General features: G+C 42.7%; 1 protein-coding gene across 2 annotated transcripts in view; it reads left to right on the forward strand.

Moving 5' to 3' along the window:
* PKD2 (polycystin 2, transient receptor potential cation channel) overlaps positions 1–12,787 on the forward strand; it is a 36,768-nt gene that overhangs the window by 12,990 nt on the left and 10,991 nt on the right. For both annotated transcript variants that reach the window (XM_066574095.1, XM_066574096.1), the window contains exons 2-7: positions 534–647; positions 5,605–5,738; positions 6,814–7,064; positions 7,704–7,928; positions 10,355–10,583; positions 11,666–11,833. In XM_066574095.1, coding sequence (XP_066430192.1) covers positions 534–647; positions 5,605–5,738; positions 6,814–7,064; positions 7,704–7,928; positions 10,355–10,583; positions 11,666–11,833 — 1,121 coding nt within the window. The remainder of the gene's footprint in view (positions 1–533; positions 648–5,604; positions 5,739–6,813; positions 7,065–7,703; positions 7,929–10,354; positions 10,584–11,665; positions 11,834–12,787) is intronic.

Below are 12,787 nucleotides of genomic sequence, written 5' to 3' on the forward strand. Positions count from 1 at the left end.
CCTACCGACACGGTTACCCTTGTTGGCTTAAACACATGAGGTAATGTGTATGCTTATGATTTCTTTGTCCAAGGTGTGTGGTGCCAATAAAACACACCTTCTGGTTAAGTATACTGTCACTGTGGTTATTTGGAACGCACTGGTGTTTGGTGGAGGGGAGGTGCTTTTTATGTTCTGCCTCTTCCTGTCCCATCAGGTCAGCAGGTGAGCAACCTCCAGGTGTATGCTGTCATGATGCCTTCAAGAAAGGGAATTATCGGTAAGAAAAATTCCCGTTTTTGTTTTGTAATGACGGAACCCCTTTAACGACCTGTCCTGTAACACAGTACTTCCGAGATCCGCTCTTGCCATAGAAATGTAACCCAATGCATGTTAAGCTACAGCTGTTGCTATTGAGTTCCCATTAATGATGATTCGTGCTGATGTTACTAATCATATACATCAAGGGTTTTTGTTGTTACATCAGAAAAAAGATTGTTGCTTTTTTTTTATAATAGTTTATTTTGCATCATATGTTCCTCTTCTTTCTACAGGTCTTTGGGGTACAAGATATACAGCAGACCGAATACCTACCAGGGAAAAATACTTAAAAACTATCCTTCGAGAGCTGATCACTTATGTAGTGTTTCTATTTCTCTTATGTGTTTGTAAGTACTTTTCTGATATTACATTATGTTGCTGCGCGCAGGACTTAATACAATATAAGAAAAACAACAAGGTTCTTGCCTTACTTGATCCTTTCCAATCCAATTTCCCCGCCACCCACACACTCCCCAGCTCTTATTTATTTTGGGTAGGAGAGAAAGCGCGTTGTGTATTCCTTGGAATTACTCAACAGAAACACCCAAAAATGATGTCATGATGATATTAACAGTTTTTTGAAAATTAAACGTGCGTTAATCTGTATATTTGTATATATTACAGTATGCAGAGGAGAGGTCCGGTGTCGAACTCTCTTCTGCATAGTGTTAGAAACGTGTTGGCCCTCATCAGACAAGGGAGCTATACTAGGAAATCTCTATCAGACGAGGTCCAACACTGGATTGGAAGAAATTAATACTTCAGAACACTTGAGGAGAAAGTGAAGGCTCTGCCTGCAGGAACCAATTTCTGCCTGTAATATGTATGACTGTCCGCTAGGTGCCATAATGGTGCTGCGGCTGTTCACGTTTATTCCTATTTTTCCTCTGTGACGCATTTTTATTACTTCAGAACTTTTGGTATTGGCAAGTTCTGTTAATAATTACTTTCATTCCAAAGAAAAATATAAACCAGATTTCATATTATTGTACAGATCTAAACCGGTGGAGTTTGCCATTTAGCTAGCTAGAAGTCCTGTTTACTTCTACCACAATATATTATTGGTATTTTTATATAGGGATGGAGCTGAAGTTACTGGTTATTTTCGTTCAGGCTAGGTGCACTTAGACCTGTGTCATACAGACGTATTTGCACGCTCACTACACTGTTTGATTTTAATGAGCCTGTTCACATGTGCATATTTGGCATGTGGAATTTGTTTGCGCCAAAAAAATAAAAGGCAACATTCTCTTTTCCTGTGCATTTGCGTAGGGAAAGAGCACATCTTGAACTCATTAAACGATTTGGCCATTTCAATAGCTGAGAGCATCTGTGTGTGTGTATATAATTTTTTTTTTTTTTTTTTTTGGCGCACGACTTGCATGTGCAAAAACTGCAGTAAAAGACGTTGTATACGCTGTTGCCAGATGTGCAGAAACACAGTACAAATGCGCATCTGCTCCAGTGACACAGGCCTTATAATGCAGCCTCAAAGAGTCAAACAACAATTCTCATTCATCTCGCTTACTATGAACTTGTCATCTCCTACAGACTTGTAGCGTGGACTGCCGTGACCTTGTACTCGGGTGTTATTGTTCTCATTCAGAGAAACCAAGTGATCTTGTAGATATGATACACTCAGGGTTCTTCCTCAGGCTTAAGGAAGAACCCTGAGTAGGTTGGAAAGCTTGCTATAACATAATGTATTTTTGTTAGCCATTAAAAGGTATTATATCTACAAGATTACGTGGTTTCTCTTGTGGGAACAATCAGACTTTGCTCTACTGGATAACACGGTACCAGACCTTTTTTCGTTGTACCTGGGAACACAACTCCTTTCAGGTCTGCTTGTTCTCACTCTCCCACAGAGCTGGTTAGTGTTTTACTAGAATGGAATGGGAATGAAGTCATTCAAGTGAGTCCATTAGTAGCTGTATGTCCTTTAAGAAGGCGGGATGTAGTGCTGTTCATGGTGGCATTCAGATTTGTTACCTGGCAGAATACTATCTACCAAAAAATGGTCCCAGAAGTGAGGAAAGTGGAAGCATTGTCAAACTTTTTAGTCTTCCTCGTGCTGCATTAGGATCAGTGCTTGTTCTCCTCTTTTCGGAGTGCTGATGTAAATGCAGTCTATGCCCGCTCTAGCTTTTTATCGCGATTAGTGCGGCATCCCGAATGCCGCTGTAGATTTCAATGGGGCCTCGCAGCCCAGCGTTTCTAACGCCATGATTTTTTAGCGTTGTCTGCTCTGTTTTTGTGGGGTTTTTTTCTTAAAATTTTTTATTTTTTTTTTTTTTTTTAAGGCACCTCCTTAACCATCATTGTTGGGATGTGTTGAAAACCGTTGTCAAGCACTGTAACATGCATTTGAAAACTCTTTGCGAAATTGCGGTAAAATGCCACAGTTACGCACTGCATTTTCTGAACTCGTGTGAGTGCAACTGTAATAAAAGTTTTCGTGTTTTTATTGGGAATACCCTTTCCTGTAAATTATTTACAGATCTTAATCTGTCACTTTAGAGCTCATTTACCTGGGTGATAGTTACGCGAGTTTTGTAAGACCCCATTTACACTGACAGATGATCGCTCAAAGGCTCTCAAACTATAGTTTGAGTGACAGTTTTAAGCGATCATCTTTGCATAGTCTATAGTAGCTAAGTAGCTACTTAAGAGCTATGCAGGCGGAGCGGGACACTGCCACTATCGCTGGAAAAACAATACAGCGGTTCTGCATAAGCAAACAGCTGTATGGTTCTCTGTGATTACCCGCTCACTTCCTGCTGTGAACTGCCAGTGGGACACAGGCTGTAAGAATCTTATCAGCGCTACCGACTGATAACAGCCTGCACCACTGATAAGAGTTCATCGCTCAATTCAAGAAAACTAAAATTGAGCGAGGAACAACTCGTGCACGAAAACTGCACGATGTCTGTGCATTTAGACGCAGCGGTTATCGCTCAAAAGACTACTTTGAGCGAATTTTGAGAGAGGATCGTTGGGTCTAAATGGGCCTTAGGATGTTGAGAGACGCATAAAGATAGAACCATTTGATAGACCTTTTTAATGGGTCTATTTACACGGGCAATTTCCCACCCCACCCCCCACCCCTTTCTCCTTCTCTTGCAGTGACTGAAATGGAAAAAAAATCGCAGCATGTTCTATTTTCATGCGCGTTTCGCACAAGACTAGACCATGCATTTGCCCGCCCCCAGTGAATCCACCCTAAATTGAAGTCCATCTCCACGTTCAGTTTTGCTTTAGGATTCATCATGGGAAAAGAAATACAGAATCCCTGCCAGCAACAAATTTGTCTTATGGCAGAAACAAACAGCGCCTGATGGACCGCACTGGCTATAATGAGGTCAGGCGGTCTTCCTATCATGCTGCCTGGCATTATATCTTACAAAATAGTGCCACATGCTGCTCTACTTTTGTTTGGGATTTTGTACTGCATGTTTGCAGAAGGCTCCACTGTAGATGTGTGCAGACCTATAGGGTTTGTATATTCCAACTCATGTGATTGGGTCTGGTTCATGCAGTAACACTGATGACTAGGAGCTATACCTACTTGGTCTACGACAGATGCTGTTATTGCAACTAGTGCTAGTTGGGGTATATTTACACACGGCAGCATCTAAATGGCACCTGCAAAAATTCATGTTCTTGTCACCAAAACAACCCAATTCAGATGAATGAACCTCTGCAACAAATCTGTTGCATGTGAATGTACTCTTACCATACTGATTATATCCCTTCCTGTACTTACAAACACTGGTAAAATCAGGAAAGGTGGTCTCAGGGTGGCTTCACACTTGTGCTGGGTATTCCGCTTTCCTGTTCTGTTCGGTGAACAGGAAAGGGGAATCCCCTCGTCCGAATGTTTCCATTCCTGAACGGAACCAAACTGCATTGGGTGGATCCCATTGACTATAATGGGGTCCAATCGCCCAGTTTTGGGATGGATCTGCACCAGAGCCGCTAGCAGTTTTAAATATATTTCAGACATTGTGAAAGTCCCTCACTGCTTCCTGTTATTACATGCCGCCCCAGGTCACCACAGCAGCCGTTTAGTTGCCACTGTAGATAGCGTGTTATTGTTCCGCAGTGGCCTCGGGAAGCTATGGGGAACCCCGGTAGGTGGTACCAAATTTTTACAGGCAACCACAGTATATATTTTAACATTCTACACAAAGTAATTTTTTTTAGGGCTGAGAAATTTAATTTCTAGTCTAGTTTCACACGGGCGATCGCAATTTTACTGCCAAAGTCACGTCTTTTTTTTGCGAATTTTTATTTTTTTTTTTTAAGCGTTAGTGCTGCTTTTCCTCGCAAAACCATCGCTGCTGCTCCTGATTTTCTCATGGATTTTATTTTATTTTTTGCAAAAGTCAATAAGATTTTCTAATGTTAAATTCGCAACAAACAGGAGGCTCCATAGGGAAACGTGGAGAATAGGGAAAATGTGTATGGAGAGCAGCATCAAGTAGAAGCTATTTCAAAAAGACATCCTGGAATCTTCAGGGAATCCAAATCCAATTATCATCTTTATTGAGTTAAAAACTCCATCAGCAAGAACAACAAAACTTGCGACGTTTCGTCCTGTGCAAAGGACTTTGTCAAGCATGTTAACACAAAGACAGAGACAGGAATATAAATGAACCCCCACCAATCATACAAAGCCAGAGGGACTTTTCCCAGCGAGCACCCACAGGGAGTCTTGATCTATCGAAACGTGGAGAATATGGAATTCATTAGGTTCATTCACATGTTTGCATTTCAGGTGCACAAAAAAATACGGGACATGCCCTACTTTTTGTGCATTTCTTGTTTGCATGTGCAAATGTGTGGTGCATTTTGTGCATGCAAATTAACCCCCCAGCGGCCAGAGTACACGGGTTTCAGCACATTTCGGCCTTGCATCCACTCCCAAATTGTGCTTATGCCTGTGTGAAGTGGGCCTTAGCCTCTTTTTTCCCATTTCAAGTGCGCTTTGAAGAATTGCCACATTTTTATGGCGCTTCTTCTCTATCGTTGGAGGTGGTTGGTGCAATCTGTGTTCTCTGCAATCACAGATGCCTCTGTTCCTTCCCATTATTCTTGTCAGTTCTGCTTGCGAAAACAAATTTTGTTTGTTTTTTGTAAGCTTTTCTTTTTTCATTAAATATTTATATTTTATTTTGTCCAACCATAACCCTGCAACATTAGGTACCTATTAAACGTTAGTGTGAAATAACCTCAGAGACAACTCATGTAAATGGATCTATATTGTATGATATGTTTGTTTTTTGTTTGTTTTTTTTGCAGTAACCTACGGCATGGTAACTTCCAGTATGTTCTATTACACTAAAGTTATGACACAGCTTTTTCTGGATACACCAGTGTCAAAAACTGAAAAGACAAATTTCAAGACCTTGATGACTGTGGATGACTTCTGGAAGGTAAGGCTGATGGCGGTGTGAGTGCTGGTTCAGTGGCCACGTTAGAAGATTCAGGCGCTCATTGAGTGAATGGTATGAGAGATGGTTTGCAGAAAACGGATTTGGTTTTGAGTGAAGATCACTCCTGTTCAAATTTAGCGATACATAACAGGTTGGTTTGAGTAGATTATCAAAGCAAATCTGACAGGGGACAAACTACTTTAACGTTGATGCCACACCTGTGCCTCATGCCTCAACCTAATGAATCCATTCATTATGAGTAGCTGTATTGTGTGATTCCTAGTCTCACCACAAGTCCAAAACTGCCCTCTTGTACAGACAGGATGCCAGGAAACACTGCAGTGTGAGTTAAAGCCCTCTTACACTCAAAGATAATCTTTCAATTCTATTTGCATACAGTGTTAATGGCCATTAACACTTATCTTCATTTGCATGTAAAATGACCTCCAGGAGTTGTTTGCAGAGCCCAGTGTGTGTTTAAACACACTTCCAGCTGTGCAAACAGTTGACAGCAGATTCTATTGTTCTCCTTGTGGCTAGTATAAACATGCCATGGGGAGAACATCCTGCAGTCATTTGAAAGATGAGCGAAATACATTCAAATGGAACCAAAATCCATCTTTCAAAAGAAAAGTGCATGATGCCCACGTTAACATGTAATGATTATTGCTCATTTTCGGACATTTGGACGAATTGTGAGTGATAATCTTTGCATGCAAAGGGGCCTTTAGGGGCGCAAGTGCTTTGTCACTGATCTAACATTGGTCGCCTTTAGATAAAACGCAGAGCAAGTGCCTTGCGACTAAACCCCACTCCTTCTATTCAACTAAGGCATCATGGGGAAATGTAGGTTATAGGGCTATATGTGAAACTGCATTAAACGAGCCACATGAGAGAGGAAGGAGTCAAGATGGCAGACAACCTATTAATGCAGCATTATTTGGAACAGGTATACACAAGAACCAATTGATTATTCTGAAATAATGGACTGTTGCACTATAAAATTGCTGGGATGCTTATTTAACAATTTGTCATAAATCGCAAATAAAAAGTGTGAAATCCGTTCTTGGTGCAGTTTGCTGAAGGACCTCTTGTAGACGGGCTTTACTGGGACATGTGGTACAACAACAGGACAGTAGCAGAAAATCAAAGCTTCATCTACTATGAAAACTTACTACTTGGGGTACCACGGCTGCGTCAGCTGAAGGTGAAGAACGGCTCCTGTGCAATTCCAGAAGACTTGAAGGATGAAATTACAGAGTGCTACGATATGTATTCAGCCAGGAATGAAGATACTGCCCCCTTTGGACTGCGCAATGGAACTGCGTATGTACCCCTTGCTGTTACCTACATTTCTAAACTGCTTAATAAAATTCTACAATTGTCTATGTGGTTCACAGATACAAAACCATGCTTATACATTGACATAATTTAAAGACCTGACAACATACCTTTAATACTTGGTGCTTCCCCATTTCCTGGGCACAGTTTTTTTTTTTTTTTATTATTGTATAGGCCCGTCCTTCTCATTTCACCACTATCTGCTCCATTACTTGTGGTCCCAAAACGGTAATAAATGAATAAACTGCACTACTCAGTGTCAGTGGGGCATGCACATTAGCCAACGCTGACATTGTCCTATCAGAGGGGCCCAAGCAGCATGAGATCGTGTAAGTTTGATGAGATTCTGCTGCTGGAGCTGCTCTTACAGTGTACATTGTGATTGGACAGTATTGGTGTAGCTCAGACTCGTGCTGCATTGACAGTAGTTGTTGGAGGCCACCTAGTTGTCAGTTTGCTTGATTACCGTATCGGGCACCAAAACTAAGAACGTTGCTAACCGTTCAGGGAAGTTGGGGTTTGGGTGGGGGGAAATGCCTATGAAGCCGCCTTTTTGAGGACATGATGGGCCACTTCAATTGAACAAAAAAAAACAAATTGATTAGTTGTGATTTCCCCATACAGGTGGACGTACACGGGTGAAAGGGATTTAAATGGCAGCAGTCAGTGGGGCCTCATATCCACTTATAGTGGGGCCGGGTATTACTTAGATTTGTCAAGGAACAGAGAAGAGACTGCTGCTCAGATTGGAGCCCTAAAGAACAACCTTTGGCTGGACCGAGGCACTCGAGCAGTGTTTATTGACTTCACTGTTTACAATGCAAATATCAATCTCTTCTGCATTATCAGGTATGGCATGAAAACGTCAGCTTCTGTTCACACTAGTGTCATGGCTCCCACTCGTAAGGGAGGCACGGCCACAATAACTTACCCGTTTTCAGAGGGATCCTGATGGGTCCCATTTCCATAGAAGTTCTGATATTTTTGACACCCAAGAATAACTCTAAATGCTTTGCTATTCTTGACATGAAAAGCCGTAAAGTCATAAATTGTTTATTTTCAGTTTATTATTGATGATCCTGTTTATAGGACGTGTGTTAAATCGTGAAGCATAATATGTCAGTGTAGCTTATAAAACTTGAAAGCTAAGTGCAGCGATTGTAAGTCCTCCATACAGAGTGCTATCAGTGAGATAACGTGTAGAGCTGAGGCGCTCACAGAACCTCTAAGCATTGTACTAGCTTTAATAACTTAGTCAGGGCTATATTGTGCTTTGTCTTACTAACCTAAGCTGCTGCAAAACCTCTTTAAGGGTATAGTGCTTAAAGGGGTTTTCTGGGGAAAATACTATTGATTTCAATGAGAGCTGCGCCTGAAGTTACACGCGACAGCCACTACATAGAGGTCGGAGTAGAGACTCCTGTTACGACCCCTGTGCAGTTGCGGCAGTTTGAGAGGACGCACAATCAGCTGATTGGTCGGGGTCCCAAGCGACTAACCCCCCTCCAGCTGATCAACTATTGATCACCTATCCTGAGTATAGGTTATCAATAGTATTTTCCCCGGAAAGCCCCTTTAACCCCTTGAGTGGCATGCCCGGAAATTTTCCGGGACGAGCTCCACTGCTCATAGCGACATAGCTATGTATCACTATGGGAGCTGCAGAGCACAATGCCACAAGCTGTGGCATTGTGCTCTGCCTGCACAGACCCACAGAGAACAAAGCAAGGGCTTTGAAAAAAACAGCAGAAGATATTGCCGATATGCCGGCAATCTCCTGCTTTGTTTACAGGTTGCCATAGAGACCATCAGCTTGTCAGAAGCAAGCCGATGATCTCTGTGGCAGGGAGAGCTGGTGCTTGGCTGTGAGAAGACAGCTAAGTACTAGCTCTTACAGCAGAGATCAGAGAAAACCTCCGATCTCTGCTGTGTTAACCCTTTACATGCGGCAGTCTATGTGACTGCAGCATGTAAAGGGCTGTCACTGCAGCATGTAAAGGGCTGTCACTGCAGCATGTAAAGGGCTGTCACCATCGGACCCCCGGAATGTGATCAGGAGGTCCTGATGGGTCCCTGTGGAAGTCCCCTAAAGGGACAAAAATACAAAAAAAGTAAAAAATTATAAAAAAAATAATGAAAACACTTGTCTCCCTTTACTTTGTAAAAAATCAAAAATACAATCACACATGTGGTATCCATGCGTCGTAATGACCCATAGAAGGAAGTTAATACATTATTTAACCCCTTAATGACATGGCCCCTTTTTTTCTCTTTTCCCCATTTCTTTTTTTCCTCCCCCCTGTTTAAAAAAATCACAACTTGTCCCGCAAAAAACAAGCCCTTATATGGCCGTGTCAATGGAAAAATGAAAAAGTTATGGCTCTTGAGACGCAACTGCAAAATTAGTTGAAATTCAATGATTAGACCATTTTAAAAACCTGCCCTGGTGGGCACGACAGGGTGGTAGGAAACCTGCCACTCAAGGGGTTAATGTCAGTCGCAGGTTAGATGTGAATGTTACTTGTCTGTCTTCAGATATATTGCAGGCAGCTGAACGTGTGTGTCTGTTATACAGAAATGCTTGAAGAGTAAAAGTGAGGGTGAAGTCACACGAACGTATATCGGCTCGGTTTTCACGCCGAGCCGATATACGTTGTCCTCGTGTGCAGGGGGGGGGGGGGGAGGATGGAAGAGCCAGGAGGAGGAACTGAGCTCCCGCCCCCCCTCTCTGCCTCCTCTCCGCCCCTCTGCACTATTTGCAATGGGGAGAGGTGGGGCGGGGGCTAGTTCTCGGAACTTAGCCCCCGCCCCGCCTCTTCCCATTGCAAATAGTGCAGAGGGGCGGAGAGGAGGCAGAGAGGGGGGCGGGAGCTCAGTTCCTCCTCCTGGCTCTTCCATCCTCCCCCCTGCACACGAGGACAACGTATATCGGCTCGGTGTAAAAACCGAGCCGATATACGTTCGTGTGACTTCACCCTGAGCTTGATTCCTGCTACTTATGACTGATACTTTTTAAATAGAAAGAGGGAGGTAAGAGATGACAGGAAATTAAAAGGTCTGAGAAACACGGTGGTGGGTGGGGCGATTCATTGTGGAAGTTGTTGTAAGAGGCGGGAGACGCCCATCACTTCTAACAGGGTTCCAGTTCTGTTATCATTTGACTTGCCTACATGTGAATAAATCTTGTAAACTGACATGTATTACGTTCTTATATTACTGACCCCCCCCCCCCTTTTTTTTTTTTTTTCTTTATGCCGACCTTTTATGCATTTTAGGTTATTGGTAGAGTCGCCAGCAACTGGAGGGCTAGTTACCTCCTGGCAGTTTCAAACAGTAAAGCTGATTCACTATGTTTCTTCATTTGACTATTTTTTGGCTGCCTGTGAAATCGTCTTCTGCATCTTCATCCTATATTACATAGTGGAGGAATTCTTGGAGATCCGTAATCACCGTCTGCACTATTTCCACAGTCTCTGGAATTGCCTTGATATTGTCATAGTTTTGGTATGTATTATATCTAATGTAGCAGCTGTGTATGCAACAATGTTGCATTACTAGTTGTCAGTTATGTGTAGGGCAGTGATGGTGAACCTTTTAGAGACCGAGTGCCCAAACTGCAACCCAAAACCCGGAGGGGGGAGAAGGATCCCGGAATCAGCACAGCTAAGTAAATTCCGGCAGGGGAGCCGCGGCACCTGCTGGTATTCACTAAGGTGGTGAGCAGCCGACGGTGGCGCGTGCCAGCAGGGAGGGCTCTGCGTGCCACAGGTTTCGCCACCACTGGTGTAGGGCATAGTTTCTGAATACTTCCCTCTACACAATCTGTTGAGCTGTATTGAGAGCAGAGTTTGGCAGCATCTTCTGCTCTTCTGCCATGGGGTTAACAGGCTTTATAATTCTATTTCCCCTGTCCTAGACTTGCCAGCGTGCTCTCCCTTTTATCCATTTTTCTTTGATCGTATATTATCACATATCGTAATTCGCTGCATGCCTTGCGCACCCAGTGACATTATGTACTTGCTGCATACCACCAATCGCTGTAATACATGGCAGTATAGAAGATGCTGCAATCTTTCTTGCGCACATATTTTGTGCAGTATGTGTGAGCAGCAATATGGGAGCCTTAGACGAATCAGTACAGCGTATTACACGCAAAACCAATGTGCTTAATGCGCTGTCGCCACACGCCCATGTGAAGAAGCCCTTAGAAAAATATCAAGAAATCTTCCCTCTGTGTCCTGGAAGATCAGCCATCTCCATCCTCCTCAGTGGGGAAGTTTCTGGCTGTAAGACAACTTGCTGAAGCAGGAGCCTTCCCCCTCTTCCCTCGCTGCAGTAGGACACGAAGATTGTCCAGATGCATTTTCTTGTCTGATCTCTTCAAGCATCTGCTTTTATGCAAATAGCACTTTTAATTTACCAGAGCAGCTGGGTTACGTGGCTGAGGCCACAGGTTATACCCTTGATTGGCCCATAGGATAACCTTTTTGTTACTTTTTGTACCCGTGCCTTTTGTGTGGCTGTAATAGAAATAACAATTACAAATAGTTGATCATTTTTATGATTGTATTTCATTTTGCATGTAGCTCTCTGTGGTCACCATGGGCATCAATCTCTACAAGATGTCAATAGAAAAACCTCTGAGCAAGCTGCTGGCGGACATGAGTTTATTCCACAACTTTGAAGCTCTTGCTTACTGGCAGAACCAATTTAATAATGTGGCGGCCATCACGGTTTTCTTCGCTTGGGTTAAGGTAATGGTTCCCTTTTATATTATTGTGAGTTAAAGAGATCACACCCATAAAACAGCATGTTCTTTAGTTTTCTCCTATTTTGAGCAACTTCTTATTTTCTTATAACTATAAAAGGTTCTGTATGTGTCGCCCTGGCCTTATGCCGCAATACTGTATATGCAATGTTAGGCGAGTGAGCACAGCAATCTTGCAATATAACAAATACGTTAAATCAATAGGAAAAACAGAGGGTCAAAATGCCGCATATAACTGCTCTTCAAATCACTAGTCAGACCACACATGGTATATTGTATGCAGTTCTGGGCACCAGTGTAGAAGAAAGACCTCGCAGCACTTCTGAAAAGACCACTGCTGAGGGGTGACCTAATAACTATGTATAGATGTATCGGGTGAAAACGGAGCTCTCGCCCATCATCTATTTATACCAAAGACTGTAACAAGGGGGATCCTTCTGAGTCTAGAGGAAGGAAGGTTTCTACATTGACATAGAAGGGGGTTCTTTACTGTAAGAGCAGTGAGACTATGGAACCCTCTGCCTGAGGATGTGGTGATGGCGAACTCACTAAAAGGGCTCAAACTTTTTTGTCTAGGCACTGATGGCGAAGTGAAAGTTTTATGGTCCCTAAATTACTGTTTAGGGACCATAAAACTTTCACTTCGCTATCAGTGCCTAGACAACAAAGTTTGTTTGCTGTTGCAGAATTCCTTTTAAATGCAAACCAATCACATCCATATCTATGCCTTGTCATAAGTATGTATGTTATAAGTGTGTATATATATATATATATCCATGCCTCTTCAGATCCAATCCATTTAAGCCTGAAGAAGAACCCTGTGTTGATTCGGAAGCTCGCTATTATTACATCATGTATTTTTTGTTAGCCATTAAAAGGTATCATATCTACAAGATTACGTCGTTTCTCTTGCTGGGAACAATCACACACGGACACTCTC

The sequence above is a fragment of the Eleutherodactylus coqui genome, chromosome 7, assembly GCF_035609145.1.
Source record: "Eleutherodactylus coqui strain aEleCoq1 chromosome 7, aEleCoq1.hap1, whole genome shotgun sequence".
Lineage (NCBI taxonomy): Eukaryota > Metazoa > Chordata > Amphibia > Anura > Eleutherodactylidae > Eleutherodactylus > Eleutherodactylus coqui.